This window comes from Dipodomys spectabilis, unplaced genomic scaffold (assembly GCF_019054845.1).
Source record: "Dipodomys spectabilis isolate Male_0828 unplaced genomic scaffold, ASM1905484v1 ptg000039l, whole genome shotgun sequence".
In the NCBI taxonomy this organism is placed as follows: domain Eukaryota; kingdom Metazoa; phylum Chordata; class Mammalia; order Rodentia; family Heteromyidae; genus Dipodomys; species Dipodomys spectabilis.
Genome location: NW_024870716.1, coordinates 11463172 through 11487410, shown reverse-complemented (window position 1 = coordinate 11487410; position 24239 = coordinate 11463172). Strand labels below are relative to the sequence as shown.

Sequence of the window (24239 nt, the reverse complement as noted above, 5' to 3'; positions counted from 1 at the left end):
TTGCTCAAGACCGTATGCTTTTTTTTTTTAATTTGGCATGTGAATATTGCTCAGAGAAGCACTTGCAAGCTTTTTAATGACTTGATTTTGTGATGCCCCCCCTCCCCTACAAAAAAAAATCCTGGCTATTGAGTTATATGCCTTGTTTTTGCAGTTTAGTATGCTTCAGAATTGTTTATTTTAGGGCCTTTCCTTTTTAAAAAATCAAAGAATACCAGTAGTGGTGGTTCAAATTGACTAACTTATACTAAGTCACTTTTCCAGCATATATATATGTGTATATATATATATATATATATATATATATGCCAGGAAAAAAAAGGAAGTGGTATAGCACCAATGGCTCATGCCTGCAATCCTATCTACTCGAAGCCTGCAATCTGAGGATTGTGGTTCAAAGCCAGCCTGGGCAGGAAGTCCGTGAGATTTTTTTTATCTCCATTTAACTAGCAAAAAGCTAGAAGTGGAGCTGTGGCTCAAGTGGTAGAGCACTATTAGCCTTGAGCAAAAAAGCTCAGGGACAGCTCCCAGTCCTTGTGTTTAGGTCCCAAAACTGGCACAAAATTTTTTTAAAAAAAGAGTGGCAATATAAATAATGTTATCACCAATGAGGCATCGAAAGGTAATTAAAGTAAAACTTTTTTGTTTCCTATATGTATTTTTCTTGGATCTCCTGCAAGACAATTTTCACCTTCCCTTTGTGATCAGAGCCGTCCCAGGACTCCGGGGGCTCCTTACCTACAGAATTTATTAAGAGTTGCCCCCGACCCCACCTCCAGTGAGTCATTTCTTCTGAAAGGCCCCCCTTCCATGAGTGAATTCATCCAAGGGCACCGACTCAGCAAGGAAAAAAGGTTAACCGTGGCTCTACCAGGTAAACATTTTTTCCTTGGGTGCATGTGATGCAATTGTAGTTGGATAGAAGCCTCTCTCCTTCCTTCCAGCCCCTGGCCACCTCTCCCTCACCCCACCCCACCCCCCCCAATCCAGAGAGTCAGACCTTCAGGACTTGCAAATTCCTTCTATTGACTGAACTCAAAACTTTTGCCCATGGGACTTTCTAGAAAGTCTTGACCATGGCTGCGAGAAATCCTCAGGGGCTTCCTACCTAACAGCCAGGGAGGAAAAAGTTGCAAGAAATGGGAGAGAGGACTGGGCAATTGAGCTACCTAACCATGCAGGACAGGACAGACGTGGTCAGATTTTTGTGTTTCAGTCTTGTCATCTGTACTGTAATTTCAGTGAAGGGAGCTCAGGTTGTCACGGGCCTTTTGCAATGACTCAGCCTGTCTGCTGCTGGTCATGTATGTCATTGGCCTGGCTCAGTCATAGGCTGGCTGCTACTATGAGAGCCAACGCTGCCCTTTGCCAGAGATTCTACTTGTACCTTGTAGACTCCCGGCCTGCTGTATGTTTTTCTATTCTCTCCAGGCCTTTAGAGTAGCCTTTGAGTTTTCCACCTTTGCAATAGTTAACCAGTGTTGTTGCTTTTTTTTTTTTTTTTTGATTTTTCTTCCTACCTCTTTTCTTTCAATTTGACCTTAATTTTTCTTTTTAGAAACCTGAGCCTTTAACACTCTAGTACTTTTTTTATGTGACACTTGAAATCCAGCTTCATGATTGGGATTAAAAAGTAGGTGGTAGGATAACTTACACCACAGAATTTATTCACTCTTAATGTTCTCACAGAAGGAGGAAACAGGAATGATAAATACATTGGGATGGCCTTACAGGCCAAGTAGTTGTATGCGTGCATGCATACAGGAACACATACACATGCACACACGCAAGGACACACACAAGCAGTTCCTCTCCCAGCTATGTCTGCCTTCAGAATTCCTTATGGTTTTAGATCCCTTCAGACAGTATCTGGAATATCCTGTGAACTACCAAAGTGTTAATGATGAATCAGGGCATCTAACTTGGATAAAACCACAAAAATCATTTTTAGTGTTCCACATGGGTTTAACAGTCCTGTCTACTTGCCTTTAGGATAGACAATGGTATGATTAATAAATGATTTCTATTGTATTTACATTTTGTAGCCTTTAATCTTATTGGCCCATCAAAATGGTTAAGATGAATAAATATTAACAAAGCATCTTCGTTTGGTTTATGTTTGATCTCTTTGGTCCTTGCCTATATAAACATCTGTTTGACATCATTATCATTGCATTGTCAAAAGCCATTGATATTGTCTTATAAGCTTTTCCCCTTTTCTACTTCCATCTTTTTATTTCCATTTATTCTACTTTAAACTTTATTCTGGGTCACTACTCGCTAGGTGATTGGGCTCTGCTGGAGGTGCCTCTCCCACCTTCTGCTCATCTGTTCTGTCTCTTCCACAAGACTGACATCACAAGTTAGAAGTTAAACATCTTTATGGTTTGGGAGACATTTTGATGTTGTCAAAAAGAGGATAATAGAGCCAGGAGCTGGTGGCTATACCTGTAAGCCTAGCTGTTTGAGAGGCTGAGATCTGGAGGATCATGGTTTCAGGCAAGACCAGACAGAAAAGTCTAAGAGAATCCATCTCCCAAAATAACAGCAAAAAGCAGGGTGGGAGGCATGGCTCAAGTGGTAGTCAGCGCCCTAATGGAATACATGGTCCTGAGTTCAAATCCTAGTACTCCCCACAAAAAGGGAAGAGATATATTAGTGAAGTAGTTAACCTCACAAAATGTTTTTCCTATTTTCCATTCTAAATCTTTCTATTACTCTATATGTACTATAAGTGCCTTTCACTCTAAGGGTAGTTAGCACAGGTGAATGGGTGTTTAGTTATGTAATCTTAAATTCTTTACTGTTAGCTGGGTGCCAATGGCTCATGCCTGTAATCCTAGATGCTCAGGAGGCTGAGGTCTGAGGATCGCAGTTCAAAGCCAGCCTGGGCAGAAAAGTCTATGAGATTCTTAATCTCCAATAAACTACCTACCTTTCCCCTGCCTCCCTCCACCCACCACCCAGAAAAACAAACAAAAGCCAGAAATGGAGCTCCAGCTCAAGTGGTAAAGCTCTAGCCTAGGGCAAAAGAAGCTCAGGGACAGTGCCCAGGCCCTGAATTCAAGCCCTAGCTTGAACTAGCACAAAAGAAGAAAAGAAAAAAAGAGAATGAGAGAGGGAGGGAGAGAGAAAAAAGGAAAGGAAAGAAAGAGAGAGGAAGGAAGGAAGGAAGGAAGGAAGGAGGAAGGAAAGGAGGGAGGGAGGGAGGGAGGGAGGGAGGAAGGGAGGAAGGAAGGAAGGAAGGAAGGAGGAAGGAAGGAAGGAAGGGAGGAAGGAAGGAAGGAAGGAAGGAAGGAAGGAAGGAAGGAGGAAGGAAGGGAGGAAGGAAGGAAGGAAGGGAGGAAGGAAGGAAGAAAGGGAGGAAGGAAGGAAGTGACATATATACTGTCTAGGTGCCTGTGGCTCACATCTGTCATCCTAGCAACTCAGGAGGCTGAGACCTGGAGGATGGAGTTCAAAGTCATCCTAAGCAGAAAAGTCTGTGAGACTCCATCTCCAATTAACTAGCAAAAAGCTGGAAATGGAGATCTGACTCAGTGATAGGGTCCTAAACTGTGCATGAATAAAAAAGCCAAGTAGTCTGTGTTTAAGCCCTAGTACTGGCACAGTACATAAATAGAAGACCAGGCACTGGTCTAGCTACTCAGGAGGCTGAGACAGGAGGATCACTATTCAAAGCCAGACAGGAAAATCTGTGAGATTTTTTTATAATTAACCACAAAAGAGCTGGAGGCTCAGCTATGGCTTAAGTGGTAGAGTTCTAGAATAGGACAAAAAAAAAATCTCAAGGACAGTGCCCTGAGTTCAAGCTCCAGGAGCAGCGTGCCCATGCGCGTGAACACGTGCACACACATGCATACACACACACAGATAGGGCTGATCATGTAGCTTAGTGGTAGAGCACTTACCTAGACTTACCTACAATGTATAAGGGTACAGATTTGTGAGCCAGTGGCTTACACCATAATTCTAGATACTCAGAAGGCTGAGATCTGCCCGGCGCAGGTGGCTCACGCCTGTAATCCTAGCTACTGAGGAGGCTGAGATCTGAGGATCACGATTCAAAGCCATTCCAGGCAGAAAAGTCCGTGAGACTCTTATCTCCAATAAACCACCAGAAAACCGGAAGTGGTGCTATGGCTCAAGCGCCAGAGCGCTCGCCTTGAGCTGAAGAGCTCAGGGATAGCACCCAAGCCCAGAGTTCAAGCCCCATGACCAACAAAAAAAAAAAAAAAAGAAGGCTGAGCATCACAGTTCAAAGTCAGCTCACGCAGGAAAGTCCATGAAATGCTGATTGCCAATTAACCACCAGAAAGCCAGCAGTGGAGCTATGGCTCAAAGTAGTGGAGTGCTAGCCTTGAGCAAAAAAGCCCAGGGACAGTTCTCAGGCTCTGAGTTCAAAGCTCAGAACTGGCACAAAAACAAACATAAATTAGTGAATAATTCATATTTTTAAAGTGTAAAGTTGGGGCTGGGAAGGTGGCTCAGTGGTAGAGCGCTTGCCTTGCATGCCTGAGGCTCTGGGTTCGATTCCTCAGCACCACATAAGCAAAAAGAAAAAAGCCAGAAGTAGCACTGTAGCTCAAGTGGTAGAGTGCTAGCCTTGAGCTGAAGAGCTGAGGGACAGCACCCAGGCCCAGAGTTCAGGCCCCACGACCGGACCCCCCCCCAAAAAAAAACGTGTAAAGTTGTAAAGATGCAATATAACTATTTCATTTATTGCCCTTCTAATAGCACCTCTCAGCCACAATTAAAGTCACTAATAAAGTCTAAGATCACAAATTAAATTTTTTTTATATACCTATAAAAGTCCACATTTTTCATGGTTTTGGCTGTTACTAAACTGTACTAAATTCCAGGGCGTTTTCTCTTTTCTTCTTTTCTTCTCTTTTCCCTTCCTTCCTTCCTTCCTTCCTTCCTTCCTTCCTTCCTTCCTTCCTTCCTTCCTTCCTTCCTTCCTTCCTCCTCCTTTTTTTTTTTTTTTTTTTGACATTTACCTTGTTTTGTCACTTCATTGTGCCTTGCCCAGCACAGGGGCTATTCTCATATAACTGCTTTAGCTTTAGAATGTTCTCAGGACATGATTAGATTTGTCATTGCTCCTCTTAAAGAACTGGTTTACAGGAAACTTCCACAATTTCATAGCCCTCCATTTAAAGATTTATATCAGAATATGGTCAATGATTTATTTGTTTTAGGACTGTAGCCTAGAATAGGATCATCATTTTAATTAACCTTGTTTTTTCTAGTACTGGGGCTTGAACTCAGGGCCAGGAATTCTCTTAGGTTGTTGTTTTTTTGTTTTTTTGGCTCAAGGCTGGCACTCTGCCACTTGAGCCACACCCTTACTTCCAGCTCTTTGCTAGTAAATTGGAGATAAGAGTCACATAGATTTGACTGCCTGAACTGGCTTTGAACTGTGATCCTTAGATCTCAGCCTCCTGAGTAGCTAGGAATATAGCTATGAGCCACTGTTATCTGGCTGAACTCATTTTCAATGGATCTAAAATTGGAGCCTCTCTTAGTTGGAGAGGATGCATTTCCTCATGCTGAGGACTTGTTTTTGCTTCTCTGAGGCCTATCATCTACTGTGTTTATTCTAAACAGAGCCTCACCACCCAGTTCTTCATTGCATTTAAGATAACATCTAATACAAATAGCACAACCACTGTGTGTTGGGTGTGTGTCTTCAGCACTTACAGTATAAATTGAAGATAGGAATAGGTGCTTTTTGCTTTCCATTGAATGATACCATCTGCTTCTAGTCAAATGGTACCATCTCCTTCCGGTTGGATAGTACCATTCTGCTTCTGGTCCAATGGTATCATTCTTCTTCTAGTCCCATAGTACCATCTGCTTCTGGTGAAATGGTATAGCATCCTCTTCTGGTCAAATGACACTATCTGCTTTTAGTCCCATGGTACCATTCTACTTTGTACCATTTTGCTTCCAGCCCAATGGTACCATCTGCTCCCAGTATAATGGTACCATCTGCTTCTGGCATAATGGTTATCTGCTTCCAGCCAAATGGTAACCATATCCCTGGTGCAGATATTCCAATGAGTATGCTTCAGAGTGCACAGCAAACTTTTGTTTGTTTGTTTCTGGCTGCCCAGATGGTCCTTACCTAATCTTTATTCATAACTTCCTTTGAAAACCATACAATAGGTATTTACAGAATAAGTCATTATATTAGTGACATTAGAATCAGATAAACATCAATTTTTTTCTCTTTTAATGCACTACTTGACATCAAAAGCAAAAAGAGGTAAGTTGGCGATAAACTTGTTAGGTAAACCTTATTTTCCTTAGATTTATTCCTAAATAGGTTTGTGCTTCAATTAAGTTTCTACAAGTCAAATCCTTTTACATTAGAATGAAGCTTTTTATTGTAAATCCGTTTGTTTACCATTTTTTTTCCTTGAAAAAGGTTACCTTCTGTAAACTTAGATTTTTAAGAAATAGATACTATTTAAACATAGTTATCTTTCTTTAAGTTATGGTTTAATTTACATATAGGAACACAGAACACTGTGAAATACTTGGTTTAGTTTTGGAGTTTCTGAATGGTTTCCTCCAAAAAATGTGGATGACATGTTATAAAGACTTTTCTTAGCCACGCACTGATAGCTCACGCCTGTAATCCTAGCTACTCAGGAGGCTGAAATCTGAGGATCTCAGTTCAAAGCCAGCCCAGCCGGGACAGGAAAGTCCTTGAGACTCTTATCTCCAATAAACCACTAGAAAACCAGAAGTGGAGCTGTAGCTCAAGTGGTAGAGTGCTCGCCTTGAGCTGAAGAGCTGAGGGACAGTGCCCAAGCCCAGCAAGCCCCATGACCCACCAAAAAAAAAAAAAAATTCTTTTCTTAAAAAAGAAGAAAAAAGTAAAGAAACAATTGACAATGATGAAAATCTATGATTTGCAGATCCATCCATTTAAAGAAAAGAATATCCTGAACTTCTCAGAATATTTAGCATGATTTATTTTTTTGGCCATGCTTAAAAAAAAATCAAGACCATCTTGAATAAGAAAAAAATCAAAACACATTCCATTGAGTTGTGTCTCAAATTTTTCTTGTCTATTGTAACAATTCAAGTTTTCAGTGGATTCTTGGTTATGGTTTGGTTAACATCTCTTCAAGTCTTGTGGATGATGAATGAATTATGACATTTGAAAGATGCGGCTGGGCTTTGTGTATGCTAATTGGTTTAGCTTATGAGAGACAGACCAGCATTCTATCTTGAGTTAATTCTGCTAACTGGCATTTGTCTTGAGAAGGTAATTTCTGAACACAAAGTCATGTTTTAAAAGGAATATAATTGATCTGGGCATTGGTGGCTCGTGCCTGTAATCCTAGCTACTCAGGAGGCTGAGCTCTGAGAATTGAGGTTCAAAGCCAGCCTGTTAAGGAAAATCCATGAGACTCATATTTGCAATTAGTTACCACAAAAGCTGGAAATGGAGCTTTGGCTCAAATGGTAGAGTGCTAGCCTTGAGCAAAATTGCTCAGTGACAATGCCCAGGGCCCTGAGTTCAAGCCCTAGGACTCCACAAAACCAAGGATAATTGGTATAAGAATCTAGCAACAAAATATACTTTTACTTCTTGGTGTCATTGTCTTAATTCTCTTCCAGTTTATGGTCTGTGTCTCTCCTGCCTTCAGCCATTGATATCAGAGGTGTTCATGGTTAACTCATGAACTGATTAGAAGCAGAAAGGCTAATTTTACATTTCTGCAAGATTTGAAAGAAAAAAAATCACTTTTCTAAAAAAAATATTGCTTTGTTTCATGTGCCAGTTCTATAATAACAAATATACAGACTGAGTGAAATTTTATCTAATCTATTATCACTGATAAGTCTAAAAAAAAAAAAGCCTTTCAACCTGACTGCTGGTGGCTCTTGCTTGTAATTAAGATTGTTCAGGAGACTGAAATCAGAGGATTAGGTTTTGAAGTCAATCCAGGCACAACAGTGTTTGAGACTTATCATCAGTTAACAGGCAAAAAGCCAGCAATGGAGACGTGGCTCAAGTGGTAGAATGCCAGCCTTGAGTGGAAAAAGCCAAGCCTGAATGTAAGGCCCTGAGTTAAAGCCACAAAACCAGCATAGTCTTAGGGTTTGTGTGTGTGCACACAGACACACACATATATACACACACAAATTCCTCTCTCCTGCTGAGTGTGTCAGACTCTGATTCTTCATGGCTGAAGGTCATTTTAATGCTGTTCACCAAAGTGTTAAAACCATACATACTTATTTCTGGAAACAGAGTCAGATGCTTTAAAGATTTGTCCTGGGTTTTGTTTCTTGCTTGATCTATATTGAAATCTTTTCATGTGTTTCAACAATTCTGTTGCATTATTCTCTGCAATCTGTAAGTAAATGATTGTTTCGCTGAAGGATATAAATGTATTATCAAATTTGTTCTGTTGCACAATGATGTAAAAAGAAGACTAAAATGTCTGGAGATATAAGTTAGGCAAAGCATATCCTGGAAAGTTTGGAGATTATGCCCTTCTATCTGAGGATACTTTCCAAGAAACTAAGGTGTCAGCTGGATGCTGGTGGCTCATGCCTATAATTCTAGCTATTCAAGAGGCTGAGATCTGAGGATTGCAATTCAAAGCCAGCCCAGGCAGGAAAGTCCATGAGACTTTATTCTCCAGTTAACCACCAGAAAACCAGAAGTGGCGCTGTAGCTCAGAGTGGTACAGCACTAACCTTGAACAAAAATGCTCAGGGACAGCACCTAGGCCATGAGTTCAAACCCCAGGACTGGCACCAAAAAAAAAAAAACAACACCAGAAAAACCAAAGACATATGATGTGTTTGGCTAAAGGGCTGAGATAGCCCGTTCAAGTTCCTTGATTACAAAATGTTCAAGGGCATTGTGGCCACCCATACTCATTAATGCCAACTGTTTCTAACTACTATTAGTATCTATGTGTTTCTATCACATTCTCTTATTTTTTAATGTATTATTTCTATCTCATGTTTGTCTCTGTTCCCCCTAAATTCTCAATTCTCTGTCTTTCTATTGTATTTATTTAGGAATCCATAAAACTATTAAATGTTTAGGTTACTACTACTTGGAGAATGTTCTTCCTCCAAGAACCTTTCTGTTCTATCATTAACACATTGTTAATCATTTTTGTGGATTTAGTGAGGAATGATTTAAGTATTAAAGTTTCTTGACATTTAAAAATTACTTTGCTGACATACACATTGAAGTCTTAAGTTGCTAATTGCCAAAAAGAAAAAGAAAAGTTGATTTTAGAACACAAACTTTTAAAATCTTTCTTTCTTTCTCTCTCTCTCTCCTTCTCCCTCTCTTTCTCTCTCCCCCTCTCTTTCTTTTTTCTGCCAGGCCTGGGGCTTGAACTCAGGGCCTGGGCACTGTCCCTGAGCTTCTTTTCCTCAAAGCTAGCACTCTACCACTTGAGCCACAGCGCCACTTCTGGCTTTTTCTGTTTACGTGGTACTGAGGAATTGATTGAAATGCTTGGCAAGCACTGTACCACTAAGCCACATTCCCAGCCCCATGAGTATATTTCATACACTCAGCGTGTCTGGAAACTGACAAAAGCTAGTACTAGTTCATCCAGAATGGCTTTAAGAGACTATTCTCATAGTCTCTCCTCACCCCCCTCTTTTTCCTTCCCTTCCTCCCTTCCTTCCTCCCTCCTTCCCCCCTCCCTTCTCTCCTAGGATTTGAACTCACCCCTCAGTGGCTCTTCTACTTGATTGCAATCCTCATTTCCCCCCCCCCCCAATGTTTTTCTTTAGTTATTTTTCAGGTATTATTGTCTAGGTCTAACATAATCAGGATGTCTCATGTAGCCGAGATTGTAGCCATGCATCACCACAATTGTTGGCCAAAGTGGGGAATCTTACTAACTTTTGGCCCAGGCTAACTTTAAATCATCCTCTTCCTGTAGCCACTCAGTGAATTCTAGTCAGAAAAAGACTTAACCTATCTTCCTGGCAAACACACCAAATATGCTACCAGAAAGTTTAAGGCAACTAAAGAACCTCATCCTTGTGTCTGGAAAGAGAAGAAATCCAGGCAGATGTAGACATAGTTGAAGGTGATAGGAACGTTTATTCAAGAAGAAATATAGCAGAGCAAGGGAGAATGCAGCATAGAAATGGCCACCGGAAGGCAGCCCTTCAGCGCACTGCAGCCATCTTGGATTGTCTTCCTCATTACAGAATTTGGCCTTGCATTAAATAGGGAGAAATTAGAGTCCTTGAAGACAGCTTTCTGATGGGTGGGCCTCCTTCCTGTTTTCTACAAGATTGGGAAGCCAGAGATTCAGCATCCTTGTCCTTGTCTCCTCATCCTTTTGTACTTTTACTCCCTCATTCTCTTGTAGCCACCTTTCCCCGTCAGCCCTGTTGTTGTCGGTCTGGTTTTGGTTTATCAGCGTATCCTGCCATGTGTAAGTCATATGGGCTGCAATTCCCTGACTGCCAGCTTTAGTACTAAGCCATCTCAGTCAGTCAATGCCACGTAGTGTCAGCCTGTCCTTATTGAAATATGTCATCATCGCCACCATTGTGATTTGGTATTGTAAGTGCCCATACAGATGGATTTGTCTTCCTCAGTCAGGCCTGGACCATATCTTCTCTGATTCCCATTTATCCCCACTGGCTCAGTTTGGGGATAGATGGAGTTTAGGAACCTGATTGTTGAGTGGTTGAACAATCCTTGTAGCCAAAATACCAGCCATGGCTGTGGAGTTTCTGTAGCACCTGCTCCATAAGTTACAAGAATTGTCATCTGTTATTGTTTCAGAGCAGTGAGATTTGCCAGGTGCTAGTGGCTTGTACCTGTAATCCTAGCTACTCAGGAGGCTGAAATCTGAGGATGTGAAGCCAGCCAGGCAAGAAAATCCTTGAGACACTCATCTTCAATTAACCAGCAGAAAACCGGGAAGAGGAGGCGTGGTTCAAGTGGTAGAGCTGCCAACCTTGAGCCAAAAAGCCATTTGAGAGTGCAGGGACCTGAATTCAAGCCCTAGGATCAGTCTAAATAGAAAAAGGAAAAAAGAAGAGTGTAGTTTATCCTTTACTAGCAATATGAAAATAGGATTCCTGTGTGGTTTGCCAAGTGTTTTATTTTTCCAGGTGTTTCTTTCCATACATGCACTAACCCAAAGATACCAGCAGAGGGCAGAATACCTGCATAACTTGCAAACTACATATCTGGTGTTGGCCTAGCAAATTCCAGTAGCTGCCTAAATTGGTCCAAAATATACCCAAGTGACAACACACATAGAAAAGCTACTGGAAAATACAGAAGGAGCTAAGATGCATGCATGCGTGTGTGTGTGTGTGTGTGTGTGTGTGTGTGTGTGTGTGTGTGTGTGTGTGTGCATGCACGTGTGCGTGCACGTGTGCATGTGCACACTAGAACCGAGGCTTGAACCCAGGGCCTGGGCACTCTCTCTGATTTTTCTGCTCAAGGTTGGTGCTGTACCACTTGAGCCACACCTCTACTTACAGCTTTTTGCTGGTTAGAGAAAAGAGTCTTAAAACCGGCACTCGTGGCTCTCTGTAATCTTAGCTACTCAGGAGGCTGAGACCTGAGCATCACAGTTCAAAGCCAGCCCAGGCCAGAAAGTCCATGAGATGCTTATCTCCAATTAAATACCAAAAAGCCAGAAGTAGAGCTGTAGCACAAGTGCTAGCCTTGAGCTAGCTCAGAGACCAGTGCCCAGGTCCTGAGTTCAAGACCTAGGCCTGGCACCAAAAAAAAAAAAAAAAGTCTTACAGAGTTTTCTGCCCAGGCTATCTTTGAACCTCTATTCTCAGATCTCAGCCTCCTGAGTAGCTAGGATTACGGTCATGAACCACTGGTACCTGGCTAGATCCTTTGTTTTTAGAGGCATCAAAGCACCAAATATGAATGTCCTCCTGTGTCCTTAATGTATTTGAGAAATCTTGCTGCTAATTTTGTGTCACTAATTTTTCATGCTGTATTCAATTAAGAAAACAAAATGGGCCTGTCTTTTCTATTGGACCTTTCTTGGGGGTGGGGGAAGGGGCTTTTTAATCCAGATGTTGCTGTGTCAGTGAACATTCCTCACTAAATCTCAGGCAGCTGCTTAGCGACTGTCACTAACCCCTGGCTCTGTCGTCTCTTTGTATATATGTCTAATTTATCAGTTTCTCGTAGATTGTCAGCAGCCTGCTGCCGCCGTACCGCCACAGTGCGCACAACTAACTGCAAGGCCAGACTGCCCAACAGTCAGGTAAACTCACAGCCCTCGCTTCTTCCACCCTGCTGCATGTCTGACCCCCAAAGGCGTGGACGGAATGACCTCCTACTCTGTGTTATCTCACAGCTGGGGCGTGGGGGTTGGGTGTGGGGGGAATGCAAGAGAGTGAGCATTCAGGTCTCTTTACTGCTCGGAGATAGGTTAGAGGCCTTTGTGCCCCTCGGATAGGCAGAGTGTAGGTGTTCACATCCAGGGTGATTCACCAGCCTTCCAGTTGGAAACCTGGAGTTGTGCGGATATTAGTCCCACTTTGCTATTTGTTTCTCAGACAAGCAAAACCAGGAAGAGAATGGAGACCAAAGATACACAGTGTAGCAAAGGTCTGACCCAGGACAACTTTATTTTTTTAAAAAAAGAGCTTCTAAAGCTGGTGACTCACATCTGTAATCTGAGCCACTCATGGGGCCATCATAAGAAGATCACCAGTCTGGACAGAAAAGCCCAATTAGCCAGCTGGGCTGAAGCTAGGCATTGGTGGCTCATGCCTGTAATCCTAGCAGCTCTGGAGGCTGAGATCTGAGGATTGTGGTTCATAGCTAGCCTGGGCTGCCTACCCTGTCCATGAAATTCATATCACCAGTTAAGCACCAAAAAGCCATAAGTGGAGCTGAGGCTTAAGTGATAGAAGGAACAGTACTCAGGCCCTCAATTCAAGCTCCAGGACTGGTGCACAAAATGCTAGACTGGAGGCATGGCTCAAGTGGTAGAGCACCAGCCTTGAGCAAATAAAACTAAGGGACAGTACCTAAGGCCTGAGTTCAAGCCCCATCAAACTCTAGTACTGGAGCACACGTGTGGGCGGGCATCCACACACATACATACACATTGGTAATGAGTGAGCTTTTTAGATAAGATGATCTGAAAAATTTTAAAAGCAAATTTGCTCACTCCCTGGACAGGGACCTGGAGAGCTGACGACCATCCATGGTTCCTGGGAAAACTTGTGTGAAATCCGCTATGACTTTTCTTCATCCTGGCTTCCCTAACTCCTGTTGGAGCCATATGCTTTCCTAGTCTGTCTGCGTGTTGCTCATTCGTGCGTGTTGCTATATCTGTCACCCTCATTCCAGGGGAGACTTCTTTAGTCCTGAGTCTGTCTGAGGAGTAGGTGTAACTGCGGGCCACATGTGGGCCTGCATTGAGGAGCTAGTAAGCCACCAATGCAGGACTGTGGCAGCCAGGAGCCAAGTGTCACATGGTCCCTGGGACTAAAGTTGTATTGTTCCCGGCCAGGGTCATTTTATTTGTTTGTTTGTTTTTGTGCCAGCACTGGGGCTTGAACTCAGGGTTTAGGTACTGTCCCTGAGCTTCTTTTGCTCAAGACTAGTACTCTACCACTTGAGCCACAGCTCCACTTCCAGCTATCTTGGTGGTTGGAGATAAAGGCTCATAAGCCTATAGCATCTCATAGGCTTTCCTGTCTAGGCTGGCTTTGAACCATGATTCTCAGATCTCAGCTTCCTGAGTAGCAAAGATGATAGGCATGGGCCACCTGTGCCAAGCCCAGCCTGGATCTTCTGATGGTTCTTAGTCTGGGCTGTTCTAGCAACAGAGCTTTTATTCCAGAAAGGTTTTTTGCTAACCTGTTCGTGCTATGTGGTATTGGCAGTCAATCATAGAGCAGTTTCAATAATGGATGCAATTCAAATACATGGATAAGTATTCCGTCCATCTTGATGGAATTTTACAGGTATAATGTTAAGAATGTGACCTGTAACTGGGCAAGTGGCTCACGCCTATCATCCTAGCGATTCAGGAGGCTGAGATTTGAAGATCCCCATTGGAAATAGGCTCAAGCAGACAAATCTGAGAGACTCTTATCTCCGACTAACCAGCAAAGAGCTGGAAGTGGAGGTATGGCTCAAGTAGTAGAGTGCCAGTCTCAGGTGGCTCAGTGAGAGTGTGAGGCTTTGAGCTCAAGTCTCAGTACTGGTACCAAGCTACTTGGGGCTGTGATCTGAGGATCATGGTTAGACAGGAAAGTCTATAAGACACATCTCCAGTTAACTATCAAAAAAGCCAGAAGTGGAACTGTGGCTCAAGTTGGTAGAACTCTAGCCTTGAGAAAAAAACCAAAGCAAACAAAAACTCATGGACAGTGCCCAAGCCTTGAGTTCGAGCCCCAGGACCCGCACTAAAACCAAACAAGCAAACAAAAAATTCCAACTAAATATAAATAAAGACAAATAGGGCTGGGAAGGTGGCTCAGTGGTAGAAGCACTTGCCTTGCATGCCTGAGGCCCTGGGTTCGATTCCTCAGCACCACATAAGCAAAAAGAAAAAAGCCATAAGTGGCACTGTGACTCAAGTGGTAGAGTGCGAGCCTTGAGCTGAAGAGCTGAGGGACCCAGGCCCAGAGTTCAGGCCCCACAACCAGGCCAAAAAAAAAAAAAAAAAAAGAAAAGACAAATAAAAAGTTCAACGTACAGTCCATGCTCTACAGAGAAGCCCACACTCACGCAGGGTTGGGATGTGTGGCTGTGTAGCAGAGGTGCCAGAGGCATGGGTGAGTGAGTGAGTGAGGGGCTCTTTGTCCCCTCTTTGCAATGTGTGGGCTGGGATCCCACCTGTCACACCCCACAGCTGTGTGACCCTGAGGTTCCTTCTTCGGGCTTAAGACTCCTGTGAAGTGAGGAGATCCACAGACCCAGGGGGAGGAATTCAGTGAGGCAGGTCCACCCAGTGTCTGTAATCCACCTTCCGTAGCACCTGTCTGATTAGGCAGAGAAATCCAGTCCCTTTCCTAACCTTCCTCCTTTATTTGGGCACTGAGTAGAAAAGACAACTGCTCTAGGTGGTTTTTGTTTTTGCTCTTTTTGCTGCTCCTGGGGCTTGAACTCAGGGCCTAGACACTTCCTGCATTTTTTTGCTCAGTTAGTGCTCTGTCACTTGAGCCACAGCGCCACTTCTGGTTTTTTCTGAGTAGCTTATTGGAGATATTTCTCATGGACTTTACTGGCCAGACTGGCTTTGAACCAGGATCTCAGATCTCAGCCTCTTGAGTAACTAGGATTACAGGCGTGAACTATCAGTGCCTAACTTGCTCAGGGTGTTTCAAGAACAGAGATGGTCTCATCAGATGGTCTCGTTTTTGTGTGTGTGCCCATCCTGGGGTTTGAACTCAGGGTGACTAGCATTCTACTGCTTGAGCCACAGCTCCACTTCTGGCTTTTTGGTGGTTAATTGGAGATAAGAGTCTCACAGACTTTCCTGCCCAGGCTGGATTTGAACCAAGATCCTCAGATCTCAGTCTCCTGAGTAGCTAAGATTACAGACATCAGCCACCAGTGCCCAACTAGGGAAGACACTTTTAAAGCTTTATTACACCTGGCTATCGTGTGTGTGTGTGTGTGTGTGTGTGTGTGTGTGTGTGTGTGTGTGTGTGTGTGTGTGTGTGTACTCGTGCATGTGTGTGTGTATGCACATGCTGGTAATAGGCTTGAAGTCAGGGTCTCTTGCTCTCACTTAGCTTTTTTGCTTTAAGGCTGGCATTCTACCAATTGGGCCACAGCTCCACTTCTAGTTTTTTTGGTGGCTAATTAAAGACAAGAGTCCTTTAGATTTACCTGCTCAGGCTGGTTTCAAACTTGGATATTCAGATCTCAGGCTTCTGAGTAGCTGGGATGTCACCAGTGAGCCACCAACACCCAGCCCACCCAGCCTGGCTTTTTTTTTTTTTTGGTGGGGGGTGGTGGGGGTGGATAGGTTGCAGGGCTTGAAACTCAGGGTCCAAGCGCTGTCCTTGAGTTTTTTTGAAAAAAGCCCTAATTTTCTAGTGGTTAATTAGAGGAAAGAATATCACAGACTTCCTGCTTGGGCTGGATTCAAATGATAAACCTCAGATCTCAGCCTCCTAAGTAGCTAGGATTACAGGTGTGAGCCACCAGCACCCAGCACTTTTTTTTTTTTTTTTTTTTTGGTAGATCCATTCTGACTTAAACATTTAAATGACCCAGTTCAGTTGCTTATGCAGAGATGGCTGCATTTAGGCTACTTGCTTTTTCCATAGGTCGATTTACTTGAAATCAAAGCACTTTCATGAATTGCAAATGTTTCTCCTCCCTTGATGACAGCCTAATCTCAACCCCACTTCCACAGCTCATGTAAAGAAAAGAACAAATGTGTGGTGCTTCTGGCTCACACCTGTAATCCTAGCTACTCAGGAGACTGAGATCCGAGAATCACAGTTCAAAGCCAATCCAGGCAGCAAAGTCCAAAAGATTCTTCTTATCTCCAAATAAACCACCAAAAAAACTGGAAGTGGAGCAGTGGCTCAAGCAGTAGAATACTAGTCGAGTTAAAATGCTCAGGGACAGTGCCTAAGCCCTGAGTTCAAGCCCTAGGCCTGGCACAAAAACGAACAACACTGATAAGAACAGTCTGGGATGAAGAGTTTATATTACATTTCCCCGATGCGTTTCATTTTTCTTTGTCCTGTCTTGTTTTGAACGCCCCCCCCATGGTGCCAGCATGCTTTGGACTTTAATGGTGCCAGCATGCTTTGGACTTTAAACTATTTAAGTGTTTGTGAAACGTAATGGGTGTGATCTCTGCAGCCTGCGTGAGCCTTAGTCAGCGCGTTCTGCTGACCAGTGTGTTTCTGCTTTGCAGTCCTGATGGAGTGGCCCCTGAGGAGCAGCCACATTCCAGCTCGCCCTGCGTTCCTCTCCAGTGTCTCTCACCACCACCTCGCCCCTAAGCCTCACCGCCAGTGGACATTGGGGCACACCCAGGATACTGCCCAAGACCCAGCAGGGAGTTTTCTTCTCCGTAGTCAGATGGCATTGGATTCATCATCTGGGAAGAGGAAACATTGAGAAGAAAACACAAAGCATCTAGACTCCTTGTGCGATCAATGTGTTCTGATGAACTGCAATCAGTTGGCTCTAGTGCACTTCGATTTAAAAAAAAACAAAACATAAATCTCAGATGACTGGCTTTACCTCTATAGCAGAGTGTCCTATGACAATTTAAGGAGACATATGTTATAAAATTATCTTTCTTCATCCTCCAAATTCAGCTATACAGGAGGATTCCTTTTTTTTTTGGTCGTTGGTATTTATTTTGTTGGAGATTTTTTTTTTTTTTTGGCTATCTAATGTATGTCTATCAAGCTAATTTAATTTCTGTGAGAGGAGAATTTAATTTAATTCATTATTTTATTTTTGAATCAGCAATAGTTTGCTGAGTGAAATATGAGTTGTAATTTAGCTTGGGATCTGGAATTAGCCAGACTGGTTATTTTCCTTTCACAAAATGCTATGCGAGGTGCATTTGATCGTTAACAGTAACTCTATTTTGCTGTTACATTCATACTATGTATGCAAACTTTCTTTTCTAATTGGTCACTCATTAACTGCTGGGTTTTGTTTTTCTTTTTGTTTTTCTTATTAGCGTTCTTCACTGGACATCGTTAAGTAAATCTAAGAAAGAGACTAAATTATAATTCGTTGACACTCAAGTTTGGATGGCATCTTTAGCTTTTTTTGAAATTGCAATTTGAGTAGATGCACTGGTGCTGCTTGTGTGTGTGTGTGTGTGAGAGAGAGAGAGATGATATGATGTTAAAGTTAAATAATTTGAAGGGAAAAATAGTGTGTTTATTTAATGATCAGAATATATATATTTTTTTCTTCTTCCAAATTCAGGGTCCTACTATGAGTCTTTCCTGTTAAAAAGTATCAAGAATTAATTGGGAAGTATATACACAGATAGATGTAAGGTAGTCTTGGCTAGTTAATTGACCCAGAAGTGTTCAAATTTTGAGTCAGTTGTATGCTTTGTTGTCAGGTTTTTTTCATAATTAATCTTCCTTGCTAACACCACCCCCCCAACCCCAATAGGTTAAAAAAAAAAAACATAGCTCATTGTCTACTTTTGATCAACACTCAGGTGCCTATAATCATTTTAGATTGAGATAAGACATGTTCCTAGTTAATTTCCAGATTCTGCTAGGTAACTTTTATGACTTGATTTCACCGTGGATTTTCATAAGCAAAATTTATTTTGCACATCATCTGACAAACAAGGAAACGTGTTGAAACTTCTTGAGCTGTCAAGTCTTGCACGGGCTCTTTAATTTCCCAGGGCTGGTTCACACTGTTGCTCCTCATCTTGGCTCCTTGTCCCTGTCAGATAGCCTTAACTTAGTTAAAGACCCAAGGATTTCATTTTTCATGTAATGGAATCTGTAACTTGTTTTCAAAATGACTAGATCTTTATTGTTCATGTAAAGGACCATTAGCAATGTGGGGTGCTAAACCATAGGTGGGGTGTCTAGTAGAAGGAGGGCATTGTCAGGGAGTTGTCAGTCCTAATGTATACCCTGTCTGTTCTTGTCTATCATCTGCCAGTGAAGGTGCACTCCCTGTTAATTACCAAAGCCACCAAAAGGTTCTGTGTTCTTTCTAGAAGTGCTACTTTGATCCAGGTCCTTTCATAGGCAGCTTGGAGGAAATAATTGAGATCTTCCACAAAAATAGGGATTAGAGTTAGAGGACAGAAACAGATGTGTGTGTGTGTGTGTGTGTGTGTGTGCGCGCGCACGCGCGCGCGCGCGTGCGTGTGTGCGTGTGTGTGTGTGCGTGCACGTGCACGCGCGTGCATGTGTGTGTGCTGGTACTGGGGCTTGGACTGAAAGTGTCTCATACTCTTGCCTGGCTTTTGCTCCTAAGGCTGGCACTCTACTACCTGAGCCATACCTTCACTTCTGACTGGGTCATGGGAGATCAGAGTCTTTTTAAAGACTTCCCTGCCTGAGCTGGCTTTGAACTGTGATCCTCAGATCTCAGTCTTCTGAGTAGCTAGGATTACAGGTGTGAGCCACCAGTGCCTAGCTTAGAAACAGATTGTTATGCAAGTTCTAACCCCAGGACCCTCTTGCATTGTTCCTACATGCATTGTCTTGCTGTGAGGTCCTGTTTATTAGTGTTGCGTCTACCCAGTAGCAGGATGAAGGAGCAGGATGGGTTTTATTGGAGTCAATGAAAGAAATCTTCCATGCTCCTGTTGTGTGATTTTATTTTGTTTTGCCAAGTGGTTGTAGCGAATCGACTTTGTGCCTGAGGGAAATGGCCTTTTTAAACAAGTACCTCAGAACATCTTTCTTTTTGGCTGGTTTTTTGAGGTGGTGGTGGTGGGTGCCCAGTGGGATTCTTTAGGTAAATATAGGATGGGTGAGTATGGCGCCCCCTGTCAGGAGAGCTGGTACTGAATTCCCTCTCAATCCTTTAGAGCCCAGTCACATAGAAAACTCTTATTTCTCCCAATAGGAAACTTACCATGAAATCACTTAACTACTTTATTTCTGCTTTTTTAAAAAAAGTTATCTAAATAGAGTGGGACAGGCTTGCTTGCAAATATTAATCCTATAAAATGATTTTTAGCAAGACTTTGCCAAGGAGATAAACTTGGAGATGAATTAGCACAAAATTAGGTGATAATCCCTGAGCAGTAAAAGAGAAAACCATAGATTTATCTTGTGGTTGAGCCATATTTATAGTCACTTACAGATTTAAAAAATTTTTATTTATTTATTTATTTATTTTGTGCTGGTACTGGGGCTTGAGCTCAGGGCCTGGGCACTATCTCTGAGCTATTTTGTTCAAGGCTGGTTCTCTACCACTTGAGCCATAGCTCCATTTTCCACTTTTTGTTGGCTTATTGGAGATAAGAGTCTTACAGATTTGTCTGACTGGGGCTGGCTTCAAATCAGGATCCTCAGAGCTCAGCCTCTTGAGTCGTAGATAGGATGACAGGCGTGAATCACCAACCCAGGCCAAGGCAATTTTTTAAAGGAAGCACAGTTGCAATATGGAAGACTTGTGTATGGAGATGCTTTCCTACTGAGGATTTTTCTTAATTAAAAAAAAACAGTAAAATAAAGTGAAGCAATTAATTGCTTCTCATTCAAGTGCTTACACCTTGGTGGAATCTTCCTAATCAATTCATGTTTTCCTCAGATCTTGTTATATATTCCATTGTGGATTCTAAGAAAAGAGGAGAGGGGAGGTATTGTGATTTGGAGAACTTCTAGAAAACACAAAGCTATTCACTAATTTAAAAAATATTTATTCAGAAATAATACTTTATTTAGCCTAAGGAAGTAGTAATCCTTAAGAAAAGAGAATTTACTGAATACTTAGGTGGGCGCATTAAATTCTAACCCCCTTAAGGGTACATAACCTTTTGAAGTTGAGAAAAATAAAAAATTTAAAAATTTAAAAAAAAAGAAAAGAATTTATTTCCTCTTGTTAACAAAAAGACATAGCACAATGGCTACAAAAAGAAAGACTTCATTGAGAGAGGTTTTATATTAACTCTAGAAAAGAGATTTTTTTAACAGTGGAAAATTAAGCACTGGAATTTATAGTCATATGGAAGAATTATTATTATTATTACTACTATTTTGGTGCTGGTCCTAGGGCTTGAACTCAGGGCCTGGGCACTATCCCTGAGTTTTTAATGCTCAATGCTGGTACTCTGCCACTTGAGCCACAGCTCTATTTTCCAGATTTTTGCTTATTAATTAGAGATGTGTCTCATGGGCTTTCCTGCCCAAACTGGCTTTGAACCATGATTCTCAGATCTCAACTTCCTGAGTAGCTAGGATTATAGGCATGAGCAATAGGCACCTGGCACAATTAACAAAAAAAATTTTTAAATGAGTTATTATTGGTGGTCTAGTATGTATTCAATGATAAGACATCTCGATGTAGCGTATATTCTGAGAGCCATAATCCTATGATCCTTTCCTTAAAAAATTTAAAAATACTTTACAGTTTTACCAGTTAATCATAAAAAGGGTTCTATCCTTTCAAATGGGATAGCAATCTTTATTTCTTAAAGATATTTGTTCTTGAGAAAGAAGATTGTGATGACTGTTTTTCCTTGTAGCTAGATTTCATAATTTCTTTATAGTTTGTTCCAGAAAGTAGTCATTTTATTATTTTAAAAAAACCTCAAATGTCAAAAGTCTTAAAGAAAACAACTGTCCTCAGGAATATTTTGTGACTGGTAGATATTTGATCCCCTAAGAAGGAGGAATGCCTCTAAAATATGATCTTTATCTAAAAAGATCATGGTCTTTAACGTTTGCTTTTTCCATGCCATAGGGGGTACGTGTGTGTGTGTGTGTGTGTGTGTGTGTACACATGTGCATGCAAATGCACACACACACACACACACACTGGAGTTTGAACGCAGGGCCTAAGCACTGTCCTTTAGCTTTTATGTGCTCATGGCTGGTGCTCTACCATTTGATCCACAGCTCCACTTCTGGCCTCTTGGTGGTTAATTTAGTGGTGGAAATGAATCTTATAGACTTTTGAACTATCAGCCTCAGATCTCAGCCTCCTGAGTAACTAGGATTACAGGCATGAGCCACCAGTGCCTAGCTGGGGAATCCTCTTATATGGAAAGTGGTATATAATCTATTTCTCAGAAAAATGTCAATGGGTAGTCCGAGGGTATAGCTAAATGGTAGAGGACTTGTCTCTCTCCCCAGCTAAAGGTGGGTACACACACACACACACACACACACACACACACACACACACATACACACGAAAGAGGAAAGAGACCCTTGGAGAGCACCTTTTGTCAGCAAGTCTGGCAGGATATCCTTGATCCCTCACTCTAGATTATGACGGAAAGAGAGAGAGAAAAGGCCAGTTAAGTGCTGGTTCAACCCAAGGATGTCACAAATACATTGATAGCGCAGATATAAGTATACTTAGATTGGTCAGAAACAGAATTATGGTTTGCAATTTTTTAAAAAGTTTTATCTCTTATTTTTATTTTTTGGTGCTGGTCCTGGGCTTGAACTCCAGGCCTGGGTGCTGTCCTTGAGATTTTATGCTCAAGGCTAGTGTTCCACCACTTGAGCCACAACTCCACTTCCAGCTTTTTGATAGTTTCTTGGAGAGAACAGTCTCATGGACTTTACTGCCCCAGCTGCCTTTGAACCATGACCCCCAGATCTTACCCTCCTGAGTAGCAGCACTAGGATTAGTGGATCAGGTGTGATCCACTGGTACCTGGCTTCCTAATTTTTTGTTTGTTTTATAAGCCAGAAATAGTTCTTGTGTTTAGGATCACAAAAAAACTACTGTAGTAATATTTTCAAATAAAGGGAACATAATTTTTCAGACAGCTATTGAGCTGGAGGTAGGATTGGAAGTATGATCAGTGCTAATTTAATTATCAATTTAAAAATTGATAATTTTTAAAAATTTTAATGTCTATGGATATACAACTAGTCTAGCTCACTAGTGACTTTTTCTGTTCTGTGTAATGCTTCTAGATGAGTTATACCTGAGATTAAATTCATCTGGATTTGAAGATGAACTTGTTTGCCATAGGGTCTGAGCGTGTGTGAAGCTGGACTATGACCTTCAACTCAAAAGGTTTCATGGATACATTTCTTTTCAATCTGTTACTCATAGTTCCAATTGAGATATTTATTACTGAGATGTGTTCCCTACTGTTTGCAGAAGTACACAACTATTAAGAAGAGAATTGCTGGGTGCCAGTGATTTACGCCTGTCATCCTAGCTACTCAGGAGGCTGAGATCTGAGGATTGCTGTTGGAAGTTAGCCATGATAGTAAAGTTGATGAGACTTTTATTTCTAATTAACCTACAAAAAAGCTAGAAGTGAAGGAATGGCTCAAGTGTTAGAGTGCTAGCCTTGAGCAAAAAAAGCTAAGGGGCAGATTCCAAGCCTGGAGTTCAAACCCAGTATTGGCAGGAGACACGTGCGTGTATGCACTCTCTCTCTCTCTCTCTCTCTCTCTCTCACACACACACACACACACACACACACGCGCGCGCGCACACAGGCACACAGAAGAGCAACTAACTGTTCCCCTTCTTTAATATAAACACTAGACATCTGATTTCTCTCATGATTTCTGCATTAGGAATACACAGAGATTCCTGTATATTCAAAATATACAGAGATTACTTGTGTCCCTTTCTAAACAGGAATGCATGACTTGAATCTCATCTGTTTTTCACCCCTCTCTTCTCCATTTCTTGACAGTCTGCCCAGTTCCAGGGGAAGCTTGGATAATATTTCTGAGATAGGAGTTTTAAATGCTGTACCCCATTCATGGAGAACTTTATTTTAACTTTCATCTTCAGAATCAGTTTCTGATTCTAATTCTTTAATGAGAACACTGCAAAGTAAATTTTATGTGAATGTTTGCTTTTCCTTAAAAAAAAAAGTTATTTTAGTTTATTGTGTGCCAGTAATGGGGCTTAAACTCAGGGCCTCACTTTCTTGCTTGGCTTTTCCGCTCAAGACTGGTACTGTTACCACGTAAGCCACATCTCCACTTCTGGATAAGAGTTTCTTGGATTTGTCTGCCTAAGTTGGCTTCAAACTCTGATCCTCAACCCTCCATCTACTGAGTAGCTAGGATTATAGGTGTGAGCTCCCAGTGCTTGGCAAAAATGTCATTTAAAGACAAATTGGAGAGAGCTGCAAGGTAACAGAAAATGTCACCGCCTTGTTAACAAATCATAATTCAGTGCTAATGAGTGGAGATTCAGAATGAATCATTAGGTAAGGTTTTGCAGCAAAGGAAAGACATCATGTAAACATTGCCACAGAATTTTTAAGCTCAATGGTTCAATTAAATGAATCTTGGAAAACATTTTATGACATTTTTGTAATCTCCTGTTTTTATTTGCATGATTATGCACATATAATGAACCAAAATGATTCTAATATTGTATTTCTTTCCAGTAATAACATTTGTGTCATGTATGGCCAACCTTGATTTGTACACTGTATTTTATTGTTGTAACGAATGATTAAGCTAATTGTTTATATTTAATTGCCATTTGAGTACTATGCCTTTGGGGATTCAATGCTATGAAATATTTCCACCTAATAATAATATCATATGAAAATATGACTGAAAGATTGATCGAAAAAACCTAA

The 24239-nt window shown here is 41.7% G+C and overlaps 1 protein-coding gene across 5 annotated transcripts in view; it reads left to right on the top strand.

The window, feature by feature from the left end:
* Bicd1 (BICD cargo adaptor 1) overlaps window positions 1-17066 on the top strand; it is a 96577-nt gene extending 79511 nt beyond the window's left edge. For 2 of the 5 annotated variants that reach the window (XM_042677709.1, XM_042677708.1), the window contains exons 8-9: window positions 12188-12263; window positions 16902-16983. In XM_042677709.1, the coding sequence (XP_042533643.1) occupies window positions 12188-12235 (48 nt within the window). In that variant the 3' untranslated portion in view covers window positions 12236-12263; window positions 16902-16983. Of the gene's footprint in view, window positions 1-680; window positions 875-12187; window positions 12264-16901 lie in introns of all 5 variants that reach the window. The other 3 variants (XM_042677707.1, XM_042677711.1, XM_042677710.1) reach the window with 3 other exon arrangements.
* Window positions 17067-24239: the final 7173 nt, after the last annotated feature.